Source organism: Trichosurus vulpecula, chromosome 2 (assembly GCF_011100635.1).
Source record: "Trichosurus vulpecula isolate mTriVul1 chromosome 2, mTriVul1.pri, whole genome shotgun sequence".
NCBI lineage: Eukaryota > Metazoa > Chordata > Mammalia > Diprotodontia > Phalangeridae > Trichosurus > Trichosurus vulpecula.
Window position 1 is genome coordinate 334,634,476 of NC_050574.1, and position 23,477 is coordinate 334,657,952.

The window sequence follows — 23,477 nt, forward strand, 5'->3', positions numbered from 1 at the left end:
TCAGGCACTAAAGTGATTTTCCTAAAGTGTGGGTCTGATGATGTCATTCCTTCCACCACACTCAGTAACCTCCAGTGGCTCCCTTGTTGCCTTAAGGAACAAACACAAAATCCTCTATTTGGCATTCAAAGTCTTCCATGGCTGAATTGGTAATTAAGGTGCGATTTTTTTTTTTTACTGTTTTAGAATGTTAAATTAATTAAGTGTCTTTGATTGAGTCTAACTAGGTGCAAAGCTCTAGGCACACCCTTTTGCTAACTAGGTGCTAAACCCCAGGCCCACACTCTTTTGCTGATTAGGTGTGAATTCTTTGGGCCCTGACACGGGTACATAAGATCCAAGGTTGGCCTTTGACTTTTCGGGCTTTCAGCCACTGGAAGAATGGCGTGGGACTCTTGGCATCCCTCAAGAGCCTCCGGGTTTGTAAGCCCAGATGTTGATGCTTTCCTGGTGGCTATGAATTGTGATTTGGTCTGTTTATATTGTGTATGTTTGTAATATGTTTGTATTTGCTCTCAAGTTCAGGTTGTTGGCTTTTCCTCCTGAACTAAGTGAATGATATTTGTATGTTGGATTATGTTGTGCCAAAAAAAGCAAGCAAGATCCGGATATGAATTTTGAAGTGGATTTATTCAAGCACCGACTGTTCGGAGTAAAGACTCAAATGGAACAGCCCTGAGCAGGTGTAGGGTCAGGGTATTTAAAGGGAAAAAACACAAACTGATTTCCATGGAGATGGGAGCACAAATTGTGGAGCAAGCTGGTGCAGGATTATTCCCGTGAAGATGGAGTGTAAACCGGAGGACAGGGCACAACACAGTATCTCCCAATATGTTGGTTTGTTTTCATCTGCCATTAAATATGGTCTGTTTTGCCCTATCCTGAAATGAATAAACAAACGAAAAACTATCACCCTGATTATTTATCCATTCAAGTGAGTATCCTCTCTCTCTCCTTTTAATTGGCGAACTTTTACATGAGTAGGCTATATCTCTTGCCTCCATTTCTTTATGCACTCACTTTTCAATATGGTTTCCTATCCACCAGTGTGCTGAACTTGTTCTTTCTAGGGTTGGCATGATTTCTTTTTTTTTAAAACTTTTTCCAATTACATTTAAAGATAGCTTTCAATATTTATTTTTTATATAAAATTTTGAGTTCTAAATTTTTCTCCCTCCCTTCCTCTCCAAGATGGCAAGCAATCTCATATAGATTATACATGTGCAATAAAGTTAAACATATTTTCACATTAGTCATGTTGCGAAAGAAGCAATCATGAAAAAGAAATAACCATGAAAAAGCCACAGAAGTGAAAATAGTATGCTTTGATCTGCATTCTGGTTCCATAATTCTTTCTCTGGATGTCGGTTGCATTTTCCATCATGAGTCTTTTGAAATTGTCATGGATCATTGTATGCTGAGAAGAGCTAAGTCAATCATAGTTGATAATCTCACAATGTTGCTTTTGTTGTGTACAATGTTCTCCTGGTTCTGCTCACTTCACTCAGTATCAGTTTATCTGAGTCTTCCCAAGTTTTTTTGAAATCTGCCTGCTCATCATTTCTTATAGCACAAGAGGATTCCTTTACATTCATATGCCACAACTTGTTCAACCATTCCCCAATTGATGGGCATTCCTTCAATTTCCTTTTCTTTGCCACCATAAAAGAGCTGCTATAAATATTTTTGTACACGTAGCTCCTTTCCCCTTTATTATGATCTCTTTTGGATACAGACCTAGTACTGGTATTGCTGGGTCAAAGGGTATGCACAGTTTGATGGTCTTTGGACATAGGTCCAAATTGCTGTTCAGAATGGTTGGATCAGTTCACAACTCCATCAAGAATGCATTAGTGTCCCAATATTCTCACATCTTCTCCAGCACTTATCATTTTCCTTTTCTGGCCATGACTTCTTAATTGCCAAGTATAGTAGCCTTTTTCTTTGACTTCTTCTTCCTAGACCATTTTGTCTATAATCTCTAGCACCTAGAACAGTGTCTGACACATCATAAGCACTTTTTATAAATGCTTATTTATTGACTAATTGACAGCTGACTTCATTCTTAACACTCTCTTCCCCCTTTGCTTCTACAACACTGTTTTCCCAGGTTTTTCTCCTGTCTCTTTGGCTGCTCCTACTCTGTCTCTTCCAAGGGTTTCTTTTCCTTATCCTAGAGCCTCCAAGGCTCTGTTCACGACTCTCTTTTTTTCCCCACATCCTCTCCTTTGGTGATCTCATCCACTCTCATGGCTTTGGGAAACTGAAGCAGACAGAAGCTCAGTGATTTACCCATAGTCACACTGCCATTAAGTGTCTGAGGTAGAATTTTCCCAGAAACCTCTCCTGTTTTTTAATTTCCATATTTCTTTTTATCATACTCAGGCTTCCAAGCTGAAAAGCTCAAATGTATTTGTGACCCTTCCCTCCTGCATTCAATTAATTGTCAAATCTATACATGTCCTCTTCTCTCCATTCCATTGCCATTATCCTTATGCTGGTCCTCATCACCTCATCTGAATTGCTGAATTATCTGAATTATAGCTTCTTCTGAAATCCATCTTTCTCATCATTGCCAAAAAAGTTCCTAATACAAAAGTTTAGTCATATTATTCCTCTGCTCAAAACTCTTCAGAAATTTTCCTTTCTTTTGTGCAGAAAAATACAAAGCAGCAGTAAAAGAAAAAAAGAACAGAAAATAAGTACTTGTTTCCCCACTTATAAAAGGGAGATAATAATGCTAAGGAATCGAAGAGGCAGTGGTGAGTAGGGAGTGCATTCTAGGCATGTGGACAATCTGCAAATGTGGAGTAGAGCTGAGTGAAGACCACATAGAAACAGAAATCCTAGGTGGCGACTTGGTCCATCTCTTTTATTTTACAGTTGAGATGTAGCTGTAGAGAGTTTAAGTTATTTGCCTAATGTCAAATATCTGTAAGGGGAAGAATGGTGAATCTAAACCAATGCTCTTGTCTCCAATTGGACTGGGGTTCAAATCTTGGCTCTGCCATTTAATTTACATGGACAAATCACTCCCCTCTACAACACTCTAAGACTATGCTTTCTGTTTCTCAGGCACAACATGCCATCTCTCTATTCTGTAACTACTATGACTTTTTACTGGCTGTTGCCCATGTATAGAATGTTCTTCCTCCTCACCTCCACCTCCCAGCTCCCTTCTAGACTCAGCTCAGACACCACCTTCTGCAGGAGGCCCTTCCTGCCCCTCTTCCACCCTGTTCTTCCCTTTTTTTCTCCCTTTCATCTGTGATTACCTCCTATCTACTCTATATCTTGTAAGAACATAGTTGTTTGCATGTTTTCTCTCCTATAAGAAGATGAATACTGGAGGGCAGGGACCATGTTTTTGCGTTCCTTTGTTTACCCTGAACTTACCACAGTGCCTAGAATTCAGCAAGTACTTAACAATACTTGATGACTGCCTTACTTTCTCTCTTCTGGCCTCAGTTTCTCTATCTGTAAAATGGGAGAAGTTAGACTAGATGATCTCTAAGGGGTCCTCTTCAATTGTGACATCTGATAAGCTCATTCATCTCTTTATCCACCCCTCATCTCACTTCAGCATGGACTCCAGCCCCTTCCCAGTACTACCCTTCCTCAATTACCTTCCTCATGGTAAAAAAGGAGAAGGATCTCAGAGAGTCCCATCTGCAGTGTGAGCCCTACCCTGATCTCTGGGGGCTCGGAAGTAGCACTGCAACTTCTTTAACAACTTCCTGGGGGGTGGGGTTTGGACCCCAGGGACCATCCAGCACCAGAGGGAAAGAATCTGATGCCTCCATCCTCCTCTCTGGTCCTGAACCTAATCCCCGGGCTTTAAAAACTTTTGTTTCCCCTTCCCCCCGCCCCCCCCCCCCAAAATCTAGCTCTTAAGTTTCACTTCTGGTTTGTAAACAGGTTACCAGTAGGAATCACCAAACTTCCCCTTGGTCAGCATCCCCAGCTTGGCCTTGAAACTCTCTTGGCTTCTAACTTTCAGAAATTAGACTTTACAGCCCTTCTCTCCAGTGCAAACAGCAGACTGGAATTGCCTTTACATACTAGACATGATATGAGCTGAATTCAGTCTCCTTTTCTCCTAAAGACCTCTTTCTGGCTTTTAAAAAATTGCTTTCCCATCCCTAATCCAGAAAGCCAACCCATAGAACGAATAAAAAAAGCAAGAGGAAGAGAAAAGGCAACCCCCCTCTTTATACTTGTCCAGCTTCACTGGCCTTTTTGTTTCTTAAATACAACCCTCCATCTCCTGACTCAATGTCTTTCCCTGACTGCTCCTCATGCCTGAAGCACACTTCTGTTTTCTAGTTTCCTTGGTTGCCCCACAGACTCAGCTCAAATACAGGAGGTTTTTTTTCTGCCTCTTCCACCCCTCCAAGTCAATCACTCGATGAGGTAGTTAACTGGCAAGGCTAATATTTAAACCTGCTTTTTTATATAAAAAGGGGGTGGTGGTGGCAAGATTTGATTCCTCCCCCCACCAACTATGTTTTTCTTGGCTGTTCTTTATTTTAGGAATGAAGTTTCATAGTCAATTATATTAAGTTACATAATACTCAGGTACTAAGTTAAACTTGAGTTGCAATTTTAATTATTAGGGAATTCCTCCCCTCATTTTTTTCCTTTTCCATTTCACTATTCTCTTTCTACTCTGGAGTCTGTTAAACCAAGTTTCATAAGGAGGTTTTGTAAGGTAGACTTGTCCAACCTGATGTTGGGTAGGGTGCTAAGGACAAAGAAAGATAGGGAGTGGAACCTGTAGTATTGAGAAGAAAGCTCAGAGGCCAAAAGGATCAGTGTGACTGGACCTGCATTTTCCTGACTCTTTATGCTTGGGATAGGTCTTTGAAAACATTCATAAAATCTTAGACTCTTAGAATAGAACTTTCAGGGAACTTTCCAGAGATTGACTCATCCTAGCTCCTACTGTATCAGCAAACCTATGATCCCTGATATATAAAAATGTGCTCTCTCTCTCTCTCTCTCTCTCTCTCTCTCTCTCTCTTACTCTCTCTCTCTGTCTCTCACTCTCACTCTTTCTTTCTCTCTCTCTCTCTCTCTCTCTCTCTTTCTCTCTCTCACACACACACACACACACACACACACACACACACTTCTTGTGGACACAGCATCAAGAACTACTGCCTGAGAAGAAAAGACCTCTCTCCCTCTCTCCTCCTCCCCCTACTTCTCTCCCTTCCCCTCTTCCCCCCTTTCAAGAAGTAGTTTTGATTCCTTTTGTTTGTACATTTGTACCAACAATGTTGCTAGCAGCTGCTGTGGAAGTGAAAGACCAATAACAAGACCAACAACACCAGCACACAGGAGGGCTGCTAGCACAGGTTCTTTGATCTGCTTTTCTAAGGAAAGCACCTTTAAGGGGTTAACAATATCACTTTAATTAAACATACATATATCATTCACTTAGTTCAGGGGAAAAAGTCAGCACCCTAAACTTCAGGGAAAACACAAACAGAAATTACAAGAGGAAATTATATAAACAGAGCAAATAACACACAGAAACAACAGAGAGGCCCCTAGCTGTCTGACCAGGACATTACCCACACAGTTACCAGAGAGAGAGGAACCAACATCTGGGTTCTCAAAGCTGGGGGAGGGGGGCTCCGACAGCTACCCAGAGTCTCATCTGGCCAAATCACCAACACTTTCCAAATGAGTGTACCTGCAAGAGCAAAATGCCAACCTTAGAACTCCTATACCCTATTCAGGGACCTGAGGGCTCAGAGCCTACTTAGCAAAAGGGGTGTGGGAAAGATCTTTAATCACTAGCAACACATACATACATTGTTTCCAATCAATGACTCTTGAAGATTCAAACAAAGACAGGACTCAAAAACATTCTATTGCCTGAGTGTGGAGAAGCACTCCAAAACAAAGGACAAAAGGTCCCACTTCACCTGCCTGATTCAAACAAAGGCAAGATTCATTAAAGGCACTTGATTGCCTTAGTATTCTAAAAGAGAAAAACAGTAAAAAAAAAAATATCCCACCCTGCTTAACATTACAACATTATAGTAATTTTCAGATGTTACAGACACACGCACCCAGAATTGAAATGCCCTATATAACAAACGTAAGCCATTAAGCAAATCATCCATCTGAAAAGGTGTGCCTCTCTCTCCTTCATTCCCCCCACCCTCTACCAACAGAAGGAAGTAATGATTTATTGTGTATTGTTCTGCACATTATTCAGAGTGCATCCTTCCAGTAGTATTCTTTTCGCTGGTATTTGTGATAGGACCAGTATCTATAAGGTTCTCATTCCCCCTACCCCATAGGTTAGGATAGTTCTTTTCCACAAAGGAAAATTAAGCTCAAGGCCAGGCTACTTTGTTTACAAAAAGGAAAGGAAACTATGCCGAAGACTTGATTGGCCCAAAGGAGCTAAGACTCAAGACACCTAGCTGTGGTGTCAGCTTCCTGGTCGCCTCAGGCCATGTTGGTGATGTCTCCAGTCCTGGTTATCTCAGGGCATAAAAAGGCTTACCCACATTGATCAGGGCCCTTTAGACCAGACTGATATCCCAAGAACACATATCACCACTGCCCTACAGTGATCCTTTCTGGAATGATTAAGGCATTTCATGTGGAAAGGAGGGGGTTAAGTCTACCAGAGCTAAGTGTTGCATCCTTATTGAATATCCTTATCATGCCATGGCTATATAACCTCCTTCTCTTAACTACTGAATGATATATGTGTATCTTATTTCATTCCAGGATCAGACTTAAACTACCAGAGGATCAGCTCTGAATCAAGCCCAGCCCATGGCTGGAACACAGTGTCATTGAACCTGACATCACAGTCAAAGTCAGAGGATAATGCATATACAGACAGAATGGTCTAATGTCCAGATACTGTAATCTGGCACACTTGGCCAATGGATGGTCAGTCCTCTCAGTGGAACAGAAAGAAGGCCTCCAATGTAGAAGAGTGATTAGGTTGGTGGGTAGTATGAGAAAAGGCTGACAGAGAAAGAAAGAACCAGGACTATTCTTCCATGGTTCCTGTTAACCATCATGGAACATCTAAATTGTCAGCATAAGAAAGATTAAAGTAAACTGGCCCAGAGTGCTCAGTGGCTAGAGAGAAAACTCTTGTTCTTCAAGAGCAGTTCAATGAAAGCAGAGAGTTGGGAGCTAGAGTTACTAACAGCATATGTTATAAAGGCAAAATCCTTAGAGGCAGGGACCAAAAGACTTCAGACAATGGGTAGGAACCTCTAAAGGAAGGGAAGTTTATGCCTTCCCTTACCATGATCTTCTGCAGCCCGTGATCAAACTGCACAAAGGACAATTAGGCTCTGCCTTCTGGTGGAGCCCTTCCTGAACAGCATTAGTTTTTAGCTATGGGTTACCCCTGTCATGCAACCATATGGGTGTAGGAAGATGTACTGGTGAAATTTAAGCAGCATATCAGGATGATGATTGCTAAGGCAAATATTATAGTCAGTAGGAATAGGCACTCTGGAGATGGCTAAAGGAAGCATGCAAGTGCCAACTATCCTGCAGAGATGCCATCTCCCAGAGAGAGCTTTGTATACAGCTCTTGAAACATCAGCCCATGGGGATGAGGTGCTAATAAAGTTATATTACGAGAGCTGGGCAGTAGGGGCCCTTGAGTCCCACCAAAGTCTAAAGCATCTCTTAAAGCCCATGCCCCATTGAGATATACCAGGTTGCTGGACACTGGCAGCCAGGCTACCATCATACTATGGAACCTTTTAATGAGCCCTTAATGGGGTAAGCTAGTTTCCAATGGGGGTGGGGGTTGTTATAGAGGGCAGATTATGGAAGGAAAGGGCACTATGAGTTCTTGGGAGTTGATATCTATGTAGGCCCCTTGGACAACCTCATTGTGGGTAAGGTCAAAGGGAAACCCTTAGCATTTCTTCAAGCAGTCCATGTGGTCAAACAATATCAGAGCCTAAGGTAAATGAAAGGTGTTTTCTCTATAGATGGAGATGAAACAGGCTGAAATATTTCACTATCCTAACTGCCCTTACAACAACCCTACATGGCCTGTGAGAAAGGCAGGCAGGTGGCACCTGGTGGTTTACAGTGGCATTCAGGGAACTGAACAAAGTCATCATCCCCATTGCTTCAGCCTTTTCTGACCTCACAATTGTGGTTGATCAGGTAGCCTGGGCTGAGAGTGAATGGAATGTAGTTTATGGCCTCACCAATGCTATTTTCTCTCTACCTATGACTGAGACCCTCCAAGAACAGTTTGGTTTCACCTGGGACTTGTCTTTTTTTTTGAGGTTTTTTTTTTTGGCTTTTTGGCAGGGCATTTGGGGTTAAATGACTTGCCCAAGGTCACACAGCTAGTACATGTGTCAAGTGTCTAAGGCTGAATTTGAACTCAGGTTCTCCTGACTCCAGGGCTGGTCCTCTACTCACTGCACCACCTAGCTGCCCCTCACCTGGGAATTGTCAACAGGCAGTCACAGCTTCATGAAATTTATATGAAAAACTAGGTTTATTATAAGAGAAATGAACATGCATGTGGAACCCTAAGCAAGCACAAAGAATTCACAATCAGAACAGCAGTTTGCATATATATGAAACTGAGAAAAAAAGAGGAGGAAAAACAGAAACCTCCACTTAAATGGGAGTGGCAGGGAAGGAGAAATCATGAATAATTAAAATCACAAAAACTGCATTCTTTTCCTTTGGGAACCGCTAGACCATAAAAATATTATGGTCCACTTATGTACAAGGGTTCCAAGTACACAAGCGATTTCCCCACCTAATACAGACTAGCTTGCACCTATCTTGACTCACAAAAGGAAGTAGGAAAGGGGGTAGGGGTACTAGGCCTATAGCCTAGTCCAGAGGTAGAGAAAGTCCAAAGTGAATACTGGAGAGGAATGAGATGTGGTTGGTCTGATGCCTTTCTCAAATGGAGATTCTTAAAAGTGCCATCAAATCAGAAGGCAAGTCTACCTGGGCAGAGGGTACTTCCAATAAGAGAATTTGAAAGTTGGAATGAGCTTCAGAATGAATAGCCTGGGGCATGGTAGAGGAAGTCCAGAGTGGTCTGGAGAGGAATGGCTAAGGCCTTCCTTGATGCTGTTCGAAAACAAGGAACCTCTCAACCATACCACCCTTCTGAGGAGGGCACAGTCTCTGGGAACACCCTTGAACCTGGCGTATAGTCTCTGGGAACGCCCTTGAACTCTCCTTGAATCCTCCCACTTGCTCTGGCCTTGGCCTGACGCTGTAACCTTACATTATCATTAGGCCCAAATCTCTACCTAGCCTTGCCCTTTATTGTCCAATCCTGATCAAAGTATCTATGCCCTAGCCCAGTTACCCTAGCCTTCTGTGGTCTTTCATCTCCAGGTAGCCTTCTACTATATTTCCCACCCTGGAGTCTGACCTCATCCCGATCCCATCAAGCTCCTCCTTATACTCCCCCTCAAGACCCTCCCTAAACCCCTCCTCTAGTCACCCCAGACCACCCCTCATCTTGCCTCCATGAAGGCACTCAAATTCAATATAGCTCAGTAGATTGAATCTGGCCCACTTGAGAAAACATGCTTCACTAAGGGTGGGATTTCTTAAGACAACTATTATGGCAAACCCTTAATAAACTTTGTCTTTTCCCTTGGCTGAGAAGGCTTGAGTTGAACTCTTTCAATAGGACCCGGTGTGTCAGTACTTTGTCGAGTTTTGTACTTTGTCAAGCACCCCTCAACCCCAAACCTCTTCACTTCCACCACCAAACCCTTTCCAGAAATGGGCAGGCTGAACCATCTGAGTGGAAAGGAAATCTGAACTTGTTTATGCATCTGAATAGCAAAGTTATCTGGAAATACTCCTTCTTTACCATTAACTTCACCCTTCCAGTATCTTGCTTTTTCAGCATCCTGGCTTATCTAACGGATGATTTCACCTTCTTTAAAAAAAAATGTTTATCATCCACACCTTCACAGGCCAGTAATGTTCTACACAATTTCTTAGCTTTATATTTGCTTCATTGTCTGCTTTTGCTTCTTCTGCTCTCTGGCAGAATCTTAATGTATACATAACTAAAAGTTTATCTGTTTTCTTCTCTACTACCTCATTATTCTTCATAGCTGGAGCTTCACTGAACCTGAACCCCAAGGATAAGGGGTGGTAAATCAATCCTGAGAAAATCCAGGGTCCTGTCCACTTAGTCAAGGTTTGGGGAATACAGTGTGGTGAGAACCCAGATGATCCAGACATAATCTTGGTCCCCCTTTCCTGACCCCTCCCCCAAGAAACAGTTCAGGTCCCCCTCAATTTGCAGTTCTCATTTCTACTGCGGTGGTTCAACCAACTTCCTCCTAGAAAGACTTTGTGGGTCAAAGGATGGTATTGCTGGGAGATTTCTGGTTTTCTATTAACATGAAGGAGGTGAAACTACACAAGTATGATGAATGTATACTGACCTGGTACAAAGAGAATGGCTCCCTTACTTTTCTTGGTAATCCAGACTTCCTGAATGAAGGTGAGATGGAGCCTCTAGAAGGGCAAAAATTTATCCCACCATTAGGGGCCACTAGGTGGTGCTGGGGCCAGAGTCTGGAAGAACTGAGTTCCAATGTGGCTACAGACATTTACTAGTTATGTGACCACAAGGAAGCCACCTAGCCTCTGCCTTAGTTTCCCCAATTGTAAAGTGGATATGATAATAGCACCTACCTCCCAGAGCTGTTTCGAGGATTAAATGAGACAATATTTGTAAAGAACTTAGCACTCAGTGCCTGGCACACAGTAGGATTTACGTAAGCGCAAGCTATTATTATTATTAACCCAAGTCCTCTTTCCAGTGGCCCTTCTCCTGGCTCAGGTTGGCCCCCACTTCAGTGCCCTCTCCCAGTTCACCCCGTCTCCCAGCCGCAGCCTTTCCTCCCACGCTGGTCTTTGCCCAGCGGCTCCCCCAACCACTTCCTACTCACCTTCTTTTTCCAAAAACTCTACCCAAAAAGTGCCTTCGGTTGGGCCGGCTTTGACCGTGCACTCGCCTCCCCCGGACTTCCCTGGGCTCTGGAAATACTTCTGCAGCTTCTTCTCCAGTCCCGTATAAGCTTGGGAACCAGGGCCAGGACCCGGTAAGGCAGGTTGTGGACAGAGTCGGCAGTGGCCATCAAGGCAGAGTCAAGACTTGTGAGCCGAGGAGCCATGGCTGGGACGTTGGGCACTGTAAGATAACAGCTGGGCAGTAGAAAGGTCAGAGTCGAAGGCACACTCAGCACTCCTTCCTTGCTCCTTAACCCAACCTCCCTCATCTCGTCACCTCCCCCCGCCCCCTCATGAAAATGGCTTGCAAAGTTTCAGTTTCATTTCCCCGAAGCTTCTTTCTTATTCCCACCTTCACAATCCATTTCTCTGGGTGTTGCAGACAGCGCTACTTCAGGTAAGCAAAGGCTGTGCTGGGGTCCTCTGGCGGGAGGGAAGAAAGACCATCCTGGCCCTCTGGAGAAGCACCTTCTCCAGCCTCCCCGCTCCAGCCCCTCCCGGATCGACACATCTCTCGAACCAGGACCCCTGCTCATTTCCTTTCAGCTGATGAGAGAGCGTTTGGAAAATGGGGTCAGCTCTGCTTTCAGGGTCTTGTTTGGGGGAAACAAATTTACATATAAAGCTGTCAAAATTCCAGAAAACTTGAAGCCATGAAAAGCACCAATTCGTGTCTCCTCCTTTTTAAAAAGACGGCGCCTGTTTATTGGGAGACTCTCCTTCTGAATTCAGAGCTTTACCAGGCCAGCCAGGAGCACCTTTCAGCCCCAAAGCTTTAGTCTCGTAGGATCGTAGATTTAGACGTAGAAGAGACCTGAGAGGTTAGCTAGTTCAACGGCGTGATTTAAAAAAGGAGGAAATGAGACGCTGAGAAGTTGTGACTCGCAGAAGAAGGTCCCACCTGGAAGGGAATAAACATTTCTAGAACGCTTACCATGACCAGGCGCTGTGTTATGTGCTTACCAATGTCTTATTTGATCCTGAAAACCCTTTTGAGATAGGTGCTGTTATTATCCCATTTTGCAGTGGAGTAAATTGAAGGAAACAGAGGTTAAACGACTTGCTTAGGGTCACACAGCTCGTGTCTGAGGTTGGATGGGCATTCAGGTCTTCCTAGCTGCCTCTGGGACCAAGGAGCTGAGCCGGGCTTTTCAAAGGCAGGTCATTGGATTGCAGAGTCAGCGCTGTCACCCTCATCCCCACTTGTCCTGGCCCCTTCCTATCCTGGGCCTTTGAGCAAATTTTGAAGGTTTAATAATGACAAGATCTAGGAACAAATGAGGGTGTACTTCTGTTAGTGTTTATTCCCGTTCTTTGGAGATGTATTCAAGATGAAGAATATATCCACAGAATCCCAGTTTAAGGGGAAAAAAAGCAAAAACAAACTCAGAGCAAATTCTTCCTTTTCTTGAGAAAATATCAGTTCCTCCAGGAGATTGAACTATGTCTTGCTCTTGAGGGGCAGCTAGGTGGTGTAAGGGGTAGAGTGCCCGTCCTTGAGTCAAGTAGGCTCCTCTACCTGAGTTCAAATCTGGCTGCAGACACTTACTGGTTATGTGACCCTAGGCAAGTCATTTAACCCTGTTTGCCACAGTTTCCTCATCTGTCAAAAGAGCTGGAGAAGGAAATGGCAAACCACTGCAGTACCTTTGTTCCCCTCCCCCCAAAAAATCCACCCCCAAAAAACAACCCAAAGGAGTTTTGGAGGAGTTGGACAGACTTAATAACAACAATTTTGCCCTTGAATTAAGTTGTGTTATACCACTTGTCTTCTGTATATAGAAATGAACATTGTATACTATAAGTACTTTCTCCTAAAACTCTATGTGTTTCATTGTATAAAAATCTTGGAGGGGGGGAGGGGAAGAGGAGGATGAAAATAAAAGCCATGCACTAGTCAATATACAGTAATAACTTAAGCAATGTTTCAAAGGTTTTTATTTTCTTTCCATCTGGTCCTACAATTTCATTAGTGTGGGAAACTATTCTCCTTACGTAAATAAGTGGATCTAATTTATCACCCTAGATAGGTCCCTGAGGCTCCTTGGCCTTGGCATACACCTAATAAGAGATTGAGGGAAGACTTTAATCAAGGTCCTTTTGACTCCAAACTGGCCCTTGATCCCCTTTGCCAGTCCACCTTTCAATATTATGCTTACAAAGTATAATTTTAAAATAATTATTTGATTTAGTACTTAACCACCCCATTTGGGAGAGTTATACTTTATCCAGATTGTATGGATAAAGGAAAAAAAAACTCAGAATAGACCAATGATGAAGTAATTTGTTCAGGTTGACCCAAGTACTGGCAGATACAGGATCAATAATTTATCTTAAATATTTTATTCACAAGTCTTTTTAAAAAATCATGATTCTGTATTTCTAATATTTTCCTCAAATTCAGTTGGTGAGAGAGAAGGGCATCTTAAACAAACAAAAAAGATCTTGGGGAAAAGTTTTCTAAAATTTTTCAGTTTTAAGTTTGAGTCTTCACATCATGTAGTGATATCAAAGATATTACTCGTTCACTAATATGTAGTCCTCACAAACATGCATATACATCCCCTAACAAAAAAGAAAAAATCAACTGTATGTTAACTGGTAGTAGGTTAACACATACATATCTTTATAAGGTGTGTCCGGTTTTGTGTGTATGCAAATATAAATTTATCAAACAGACAATGAGTTCTGTTTGGGACATGGAATTTGAGATGCCTTTGGGACATTTAAGCCAAGAGGTGCAAAAGGAAGTTGGTGCTGTGGAATGGTAGCCCCAGAGAAAGATCAAGGCTGTATAGATAAAATTTGGGAATCATCTGTATATGGATAATAATTGGATCCAAGAGAGCTAAGGATACTATCCAGTGAAATAATATAGAGAAGAGAGTAGAGAATTCAAGATGGAGCTTTGAGGGACGGACACATATTTACTGGGCATGACAAGAATGAAGATCTAGTCAGGGAGACTGAGGAGGGGTCATGCAGTTAAGAGAAGAATTGAGATGGCAGTGTAATAAAAATTATATATAAGAGAAAATATCTAATAAAAAAAAGTGACCAACAGTGTCAAATATTGTACAAGTCAAGAAGGTTGAGAACTTTTAAAATGTCATTAGATTTGTTAAAGAAGAGCTCATTGGTAACTTTTGAGAAGGCAATTTCAGATAAATGATGAAGCAAGGAGCCATATTTTCATTACCAGAGAGTAGCAAGAGAAGAAGGGGAATCTGCCTGGTTAACTACAGCCTTCTGAAGGAATTGAGCAGAGAGGGAAGGAGAGACAGCTTGCAGGGATGGTACAACATAATGAGGGTTTTTTGAGGATGAAGTGAAGGGAATATGAGCATTTTTGTAGGTAGGAGGGAAAGAATTAATAGATGGGGAAATAGAAGATTAGAGAGAGTAGAGATCATGGTGGTGTCACCACCTGGAGAAGATGGGAATGGATGGGATCAAGGGTGCATGAAGATGGTTTGGCCTTGACCAGGAGAAGGGCTATCTCACCAGAGACTGAAGTGAAGGAGACGCTAGTAAGGAAGAATTATGTCAGAGGGGTGTCAGATATGGGAAAAGGGAGAAGTCTTCAGCTGAGAGAATGGGAGAGGGGTGCTGTGGGAAGTGTGAGGGAAACAAGGAAGGTTTGGAACGTAATATTTCTTCCTCCCCCCACCAACATTCCCCCTTATCTCTCTTCCCCTCTGATACCTACCATACCCTTCTTGAGAACAAAGACTGTCTCATTTTTAGTTTTCTATCCCTGGTGGCTGGCACAGTGCCTGGCCGTAGTAGCTCCTAATACATGTTGATTAAATTGGATTATTCTGAGAATGGTTGTGTCCAGAATTCTGAAGTAGCAAGCCTGACATCTTTGGTTACTACTTTGAATGTATTACTTCCAAACACCTTCTTGAATGGTCCACTAGGCCCTCTCTTCTCACTAGGAGACAATTGGCAGCGTGTAGAATTGACCTTTTACAAAGATATCCCAAAGAGTTAACAGAAGAAAACAGGAGAAAAAAGTGGGGTGAAGAGAGCCAGTCATTTTTCATATTTGTATCTCTAGCACCTGGCACAGTGTTTCATTGGGCACTTAAATGAATAGTTGTTTATTAAAAGAAAATCTTTCCTCAGCCTTGCCTCAATAATGAAGTAAACTCGGGTAGAGAAAATTGAAAGGAAGCATCCCAAGGCAATAAGGCATTGACTAGACTTGGGCTAGGGGCTATTATTGGCCATTCAGTGAAAGTCAAAGTGATTTGATTTGACACAAATGTTAAAAGGGTAGCTGGTTGGCTCAGTGGATTGAGGGCTAGCCCCAGACACTACTAGCTGGGTGATCCTGGGTAAGTCATTTAACCCCATCTGCCTTAGATTCCTCATCTGTAAAATGAACTGGAGAAGGAAATGGCAAGCTACTCTAGCATCTTCCAAGAAAGCACCAAATGGGATCATGAAGAGGTGGACATGACTGAAAAATGACTGAACAACTGATGTTAATAAAATTAGAGATCTAGAGCTAGAAGGGAGTCAAAGGCTCTATTTTACAAATGAGGGAACAGACCTCCCAGAAGTTGGACAAATGTTACACAGTGAGAAGGTGGCAAAGCCAGGATTTGGAGTCAGGTTCTCTAACCCCAAATCTAGTCTGTTTTTCACTATGTTCCTTGTGTGACACTTAATAGCAAATATTCCTTGATTTCCTTTTCTCTTTTCCGCAGATTTTTTAGGTGGAAAAAAGTTTTATATAACTTATATCTATTTATGTATTCTTTCTGCCCCTTAGACTATTTGTGCTTTTTAACTGTTACTCAGAAAAAGTCCCATATTAGAATAAATGTATTTGAAAATCCAGCCAAACCTAATTTTGCAGTCAGGCTTCATCATATCAATGTTTCATTGTCTCTTTGTCCTCTTCTCCTCCAGCCCCTGGTGGTCATCTTTGTAAAGTTAATAATCAAAACAACCTTGTTAATGTTGTTTTCTTTTTAAATTCTAGTATAGAATCCACTTAGAGTTTGTACTTCCTTGTTTAAGATTTCAAATATTATTTTATTGATTCCTTTTTTAAAAAAAATTAAGACATAGTCTTGACTCCCTTAGGAAATATGGAATCTAGGAGATCTGCCAAAGCCGAGAGAACATTTGCTGCTTCTTCCTCCAGTGACACTGGTTCTGTTGTGACATCTGCTGTTAGTGAAGGTTAGTGACAATCTTTACCAAGGTGCTATTAGTAAACTGACACCTAGGAGAAATAGCAGAGCTGATCTCTAAAGCCTATAAGCATCTCATTATGAAATGCTTACAGGTACACTTCTGTTTAAACCATTCCCTGTAATTACTTTTAATTTATTTTAATTGACTTCTGCCATTTTATTCTCACAATCATTTTTCATTACCTTCTCTCCCCCTAGGACTTGGGGGAATATCCTCACATCTTTCTCTAGGTGGGTGAATCCCAAATCTGCATCATTAATCCTGACCTCCCACCTAAGGTCCTGTCACATTTCCAACTAGATTGAATATTTTCCCAGAATGCCCTGTTGTTATCCCAACCTCAGCATGTCTGTATTAATCACGTCGGACTTTTGTGGTACATCACCATCCTGGCCATTTTAGGCACTTAATAAATTCTTGTTGATTTTTGACCTGTTGCTGTTGCCTCCCTATCAGGTGACCAGCTCTGAGCATTTTCTTCACAAATCCACCCATGGCCTTTGATCATTTACCCTCTAATCCCCCTCAGGAAACTTGCCTTCTGACCAGGGCCTGATCCTATTGATCAAAGATTTTGAGCTATAAAGGGCTTTAGAGATCATTGTTTTCCAGAGGAAAACGGAGGTCTAGAGAGGTTGATAAATTTGTCAAAGCTCATATATAAGTGAAAAAAAATTGAAGAGCAGGAATTTGAAAATAGATTCTCTAATTCCAAATCTAGCCCTTTTTTATTATACCTTGTGAGCAGGTCCAACTAGACCTTTTTAAATAGTGAACCAGAACGAGATAATAGCTAGTGTTTATATAAGTATTTTAAGGTTTAGAAAATGGTTTACATCTATTTTCTCATTTATTCTCACAACTCTATAATGTAGGTGCTATTATCACCATTTTATAGACAATGGAAACTGAGGAGCAGTTAAGGTTAAATGACTTTTCCTGGACCACACAGATTGTGTCTGAGGCTGGATTTGAACTTGGATCTTCCTGACTCCAAGGTCAGCACTTTATCTGCTCCACTACCAAATTGCCCCAAGACTGTAACACTGCAAAAGAAGTTCAGAAATCAAAATAATCAAATAAAAGGACAGACATCCACATATAAGATCCGAGCAATTTGTTATCCTCATGGTGATAAGATAAAAATTAAGAAAAAGTACCACACTGTAGTTTATCCATATAGAGGATGCTAATTAGTGGTAATTGCTTCCTTTCTGTTCATTTCTAGAACTGGATAACCAAAATGGAAAAGTCAGCCTTCGATCTTGGTCATGAGTGAAAATATTTACATTTAAAGATTCTGGGGAAATTTTTTTTTTTTCTGTTGACAAAAAAATGATATTTTCTTCCTCACACCTATTCCTCCCAAACCCTTGGTGGGTGGGGGAGAGACCCTTTGTAACAAATGTGCATAATCAAAGAAAAAAAAGATTTTGCACTGACCATGTGTCATTTTCCATTGAGTCCTCCACTACTCTGTCCAGAGGTTCTTAAATGTTTTTATGTCTGTCAGATTTTCTAAGTCTTTCAAAGTTGTTTGTCTTTACAATGTTGTTATTGTCCAAAGTATGCATCTGATTGTGCTCACTACATTTGTCTGCAGTTCATACAAGTTTTCTCAGTGCTGGGAGATATAGAAGATGGCCCCTTCCATTGTAGCATGTCTAAATCTACAGAAACTATGACCTTGGATCCACATGTGAGAATTGCTCTGTGATAATAAGATACCTGTCAGCCACATCTGGCATCCATGTTCTTAGACAGCTTAAGAAAGTTTCCCTTTTTATTATTTTGATGATTGTTCTTGTTCATCTTTCTTTCTCAAGAAAGATCAGTGACTTCAGGAGAGTGATGTCTTGACTTGCAAGTGAATTGGATTTAGGTGAGGCAGAGCAGTGCATAGTCATCTTCACTTTCTCCTCCAGATTTGTTGGGATTCAGTGGCAAGACAACAGTCAAGATGAATTGCAATTGCCCCATTTGGGGGATTAGAATTTGTAACATATGCAAAAGGATTAGTTAGAAAAGATACTGATCTAATCAGCAGATTTTATAGACGGTTGAACAGTTTTGTAGGTAACAGAACATTTTCATTCTCATTCTCTGTGGTCACCAAGATGGAGAGTTTTAAATTCTGTTGCACCACTGGAGACTAGAACCTAGATTTTCTCACTCCCATTCTCCTAAGACACCAGGTTATGCACATCATTAACTCTTATTTAATTTTCTTATATAGTGAGTAACAAGAGGACTACCTTTAAAAGCCCAGTAACATTGATCAGGACCTTAAAGAATAATTCCAGTGCAAAAAAATGTTGTCACTTCTGGAACAAATTAAGTTCTCTTGACCCCTTCTTTGGCACTGGTGAGTTATAGCAGTGCAACAAGGATACTGCTCAATTTGCGTTCTAAGGTGGACACTTTCACTTTCAAGCTTGGAGAGTCCTCAGCTGGAATTCAGCAGCAACCCCAGATTAGACTGCCTATTTCTGAAAGGGCAATGAGTTTTGGATTGATAGGGTCTCAAGGGCAGAGTGGATGTGTGTAGGCTAGTGACTTCTGGCTACATGGCTTCCCTGAACTATAAGACAACTAATGTCTCATGCTTTTCTTAGAGCACGGCAACACCTCATTTATTGTTATTGTTGTTCAGCTGTTCAGTTTGTTTCAGTCATGTCTGACCCTTTGTGACTCCATTTGGTGTTTTCTTGGCAATGGTACTAGAGGGGTTTGCCATTTCCTTCTCCAGCTCATTTTACAGATGAAGAAAGGGAGGCAAACAGGGTGAAGTGACTTGCCCAGGATCACACAGCTACTAAGTATCTGAGGCCAGATTTGAATGCACCAAGAGTAGGCACTCTATTTACTGTACCAGCTAGCTGCAACAAGCAACACCCTTTCAGTTGGCTTATGCTTTACCCTCTGGTTGACATAGTTCATGCCATGCTTGAAGAAGGTCTCTATTGAAAGAATGTTAGCCAGCTGAGGGAATTCTTGTTTTGGTTCTAGCTAATCAAGAGACAAAATTCCTCAGAGAAATTCCCTCATGAAATAATCTGAATAGGAGAATGTATGTAATAAGCAGTCACAAAACTGGATTCCCTACTCAACAAAAAGCCCTGCGCAGAACACTTGTACTTTAATCAACACAATTTAATTCACCAATTAGCAAATAACTTTACCTCCTTGGACAAGCCAGTTTGGTGTGGTAGAATGTGCATTTAAAACAGAATCAGAATATTTGTGTTTGGATCCTGGTTGGTCTGCTGCTAACTAGATGTGTGACTCAAGGTGAATCATTTCACCTTTCGGGGCCTCAGTTTTATCACATGTAAAATTAGGCATTTGGATTGGATGGCTGGCAAGGTTCTTTCCAATTCTATGATCCTTTCTCTTACTTTTGTTGTAATTTTAAGTACTATGTTCTGATTGATTTGTGTTCACTATTTCCATCTTCTTTCTCTCTTTCCTTGGTCTATGTGGACTCCATCTAACTGCCCTGATGATGAGAAAGTTTTTAGGACTTACATAGATCTTCCCACGTAGGAACATAGGCATTTTAATCTTATTAAGTCCGTTATGATTTCTCTTTAGTGTTTTCCTTTTTATGCTTCTCTTAGGTCTTGTGTTTAAATGTCACATTTTCTATTCACCTCTGGTTTTTCCATCAGGAATATTTGAAAGTCCTTTCTTTCATTAAATATCCATTCCCCACCCCCTGAAAAATTGCACTCATTTTTGCTGGATATGTTATTTTTGGATGTCATCTGAGCCTTTTTGCCTTTTGGACTATCATATTTTAAGCCCCCCATTCCTTAATGTGGTAGGGTGCTAAAAATTGTGTTGTCCTGACTGTGGCTCCAGAGTACTTGAATGGTTTCTTGCTGGCTGCTTACAATATTTTCTTCTTGACCTGAGAACTCTGGAATTTGACTGTAATATTCCTGGGAGTTTTATCTTGAAATCTCTTTCAGGAGGTGATCCATGCATTCTTTAAGTTTCTGTTTTCCCCTCTGGTTCTAGGATATCAGGGCAGTCTCCCTTTGTAATTTCTTGAAATAGGATGTCTTGGCTCTATTCTTTTTTGCATTTAGAAAACAAATTTTAAGGCATCATAAAAAAATACAAAGACAATTTCTTAATACATTTTAGAAGAGACTGAGAGTAGGATGCTAAGAGTCTTTGGATCTTCCAAATACAGGCAGTTCAATAAACAAATGCCAGACATATATGTACTTCCTTTACATACAAATGAGCACAGATGCATTAGCACTTCTTCCTGCTAGCCAATCTCATTCTCATGGGCTGTTTTCATTCCCCTCCTTTCCTGAGCCCCTCTACACCCAGTTTCAGGGTCCACAGCAACAAGATAATGAAGAAACAAGGGAGAAAACATTAGAAGGGGAAGGAAAATGTTATCCTATGGCTGCTATTTAGAGCAACACTTCTGCTCATCTTCCTCACTGGGTACTTTATCCCTGTCACTCCCCACCCCATTGTACTTGAATTCTTGTTCTAGGAATCACTAGTGACTTAGAGCTTCAGAATTCAGGTGAAAAAAGGGAATTATCACTGCCAGGGATATGGCTAATGAGGTATGTTTTTGCCACTGTAAGCTATCACCTAAAATGTGTTTTCCCATAGATACATGGTTATAAATGGTGATTAGGTTCCATAGTTTAGCTACAATATGGGTTAAGTAGACTTCTGTTATCTAGCCTAAGAATTCACCATTTACAACATTGTTTCTACATAAAAATGATTTTTTAGTTTTGAACAACTGACTTCCAAAATCTTAGAACACAAACCATTAGTTAAATTGGGTATTGTCTGTACTTTACAGGCACATGGGAAACAGCAAGCTCATCTTGGCTATAAAACAGTTTCCAAAATCATCAGAGAATTCTCAAGAGGTGAAATCTTTAGCTAACAAATCCCACATGCCAGTTCCCCTTAATTTACCAAAGAAGATGTGTTTAACAGCAATTTCCTATAGGCACTTAAATATTGAGGACAATGGGCACATATTAATGCAAGGTGTCAGTTTGCTAAATATTCCAAGTAGAAGAATATATCCAGAATTTGGTGCTCACCTTGTAGATATCCGTCATGAAACCCACCATCATGAAACCTCATCTGCTTTACTGGCACAGTAAAAGCATATGTTCCAAAATGTAAGAGGTATGGAATTGTAAAATACAGTGTTATTTAGTCTGACTGAGGAACATTTACCTAAATGGGTGGACGGGACATGATTCTATAGTTAAATGTGATTAGAATAGCCTCAAGAAAATTGTAATCTGTTATCTCCAATTAAAAAATGCATATTTTGTCCACTGATGTTAGATCTAGTTAATTTCCAAATCTAATGTTTCCATTCACTGGGCAGAAGACTGCAGAGATTCCCCCAAAATGAGTAATCACTCATACAAGGGAATTTTCTGCTTACTCTTTAGTGTACCTATGTAATTAAGGTGTCATAAATGGTTCAAAGTTATCAGCATTTCATGAAGCTGGTATTTGAACAGCATTAAAAATGGCTCTTTAAATATTATCCAAAATGTTTATTTTGAAGAACTAAAGGTTCTCAGTGATTTGCTCTCCTCCCCCATCAACTGATTATATTTAAAAAAAAGTGTTAGAAAAATATGAATAACCAAAATATCAGAAAGAAATCAAATAGGTTAATAAGGCATTTACAAAAGATTGGAAGACCCCACTCTCCCCTTTTAGAATCTAGATGTACATTTGCCCACCAAAACACAGATGTTCCTAGTACCCATGAAGATCCTACTCTTTCCCCTTTTTCTTTCACTCCATCAAAGATTCTCTCATATTTAGAACTAATCCTTGGATGCAAACCTGGGGGATTCCTTATTGCTCCCATAAGATTTGTTTTCTTTATTGCCTGAAAGACTCTGTGTCTCCTGGTTCTGTATAACCCTAGCTGTTTCTAGAAGACAAGTTTGAACAGTAAGCTACATGAAAATCTTCACATAAATCATCAACACCTCCCCTAACCACCCCACCCCAACTTGTACTAATTAGAAACCATAAACCTTAACACCCGAACAGAAGAGTTTCTAGTCTGAAGATGCTGGTATTAGTTTCCTCTAGTAGAAAGAGATGCTATATTTGCCACCTGGTGGGTTGAGGACTTTGTTGTGTGAATGAGGCCTGGGGCCCAACCGGGGTTCATGGTTGTCAATCTTGAATGTAGACTCAGTTTCCTTGGCTCGTTCCTCCTTTCCTTTGTCACATTTATCATCATGTTCTTCTCTTGAAGACTGTGTATTCTCTGTAGCTTTGAGTGGCAATTTTGTGTCCTCACCTTCACATAAGACAATATGATCCTTGGGCTTGTTTGGGTGTGCTCATGGCGCAGTAATGGTGACTGGAGACCCAAAGATGTCACTGGTCTTCCCACCAGGAGGATTCCAATGATATTGAGCCTGCACAGGAGTATGCTCTTGAAAGATACCACTTCCTTTGCCCCCTGGAGGATTTGACCTTTTGGGTGTATTCTGAGGTTGCTCAGATGCTCCAAAGATATTAGATGCCTTTCTGTTTGGTCTACTTGAAGGAATAACTTCTTCTGGAGTTCCAAAGAGATTGCTTGATTCTCCTCCAGGGTGTTTCATTACCCTGGAGCTGGGCTTGCTGCCCTCATTCTCCTGCCACTGGAACATGTGGGAAGTAGCTGCGGCAGTGGTGGTAGTTGTGGCAGCAGAAGTGGCAGGGGCAGTGGCAGTGGTGCTCCTCTCACATTGAAGACCCTAGGCTCTATCTTTGATCTTGGCTTTCAGGTAATCCAATAATTTTTAAATGATTTCTCTTCAATCTATTTTTCATGTCAATTATTTCTCCAATGAGATATTTCAAATTTTCTTCTATTTTTTTATTCTTTTGACTTTGTTTTGTTGTTTCTTGGTGTGTAATGGAATCATTAGCTCCTACTTGCCCAATTCTAATTTTTAAGGAATTATTTCCTGGAGTGAAGTTATGCACCTCAATTTCCATTTATCCAATTCTGTATCTTAAGTCATTATTTTCTTTGGTATTTTTTGTGCCTCTTTACAATTGTTGTTGTTCTTACAAAGCTATTAATTATCTTTTAATAATTTTCTTCTCTTATTTCTTTTCCCAATTCTCCTCTACTATGCTTCTTTGATTTTTAAGATCTTTTTTTTATTGCTCTCCCTTTACCTCTTTTAAGAATAATTTTTAGGTTTGTG

The 23,477-nt window shown here is 41.0% G+C and overlaps 1 protein-coding gene, 1 long non-coding RNA gene and 1 pseudogene across 2 annotated transcripts in view; 1 reads left to right on the forward strand and 2 right to left on the reverse strand.

The window, feature by feature from the left end:
• Positions 1-611: 611 nt before the first annotated feature.
• On the reverse strand, positions 612-11,249 carry LOC118839433. The gene is made up of 2 exons (XR_005009620.1): positions 10,968-11,249; positions 612-881 (listed from the first exon to the last, which is right to left on the reverse strand). It is a non-coding gene; the product is annotated as an uncharacterized LOC118839433 (long non-coding RNA).
• A 96-nt stretch (positions 11,250-11,345) lies between these two features.
• PARP9 (poly(ADP-ribose) polymerase family member 9) overlaps positions 11,346-23,477 on the forward strand; it is a 50,618-nt gene continuing 38,486 nt past the window's right edge. Inside the window, exons 1-2 of the mRNA XM_036747722.1 lie at positions 11,346-11,425; positions 16,129-16,227. Of these exons, the coding sequence (XP_036603617.1) occupies positions 16,134-16,227 (94 nt within the window). The 5' untranslated portion in view covers positions 11,346-11,425; positions 16,129-16,133. The remainder of the gene's footprint in view (positions 11,426-16,128; positions 16,228-23,477) is intronic.
• LOC118840227 lies at positions 22,356-22,931 on the reverse strand (annotated as a pseudogene).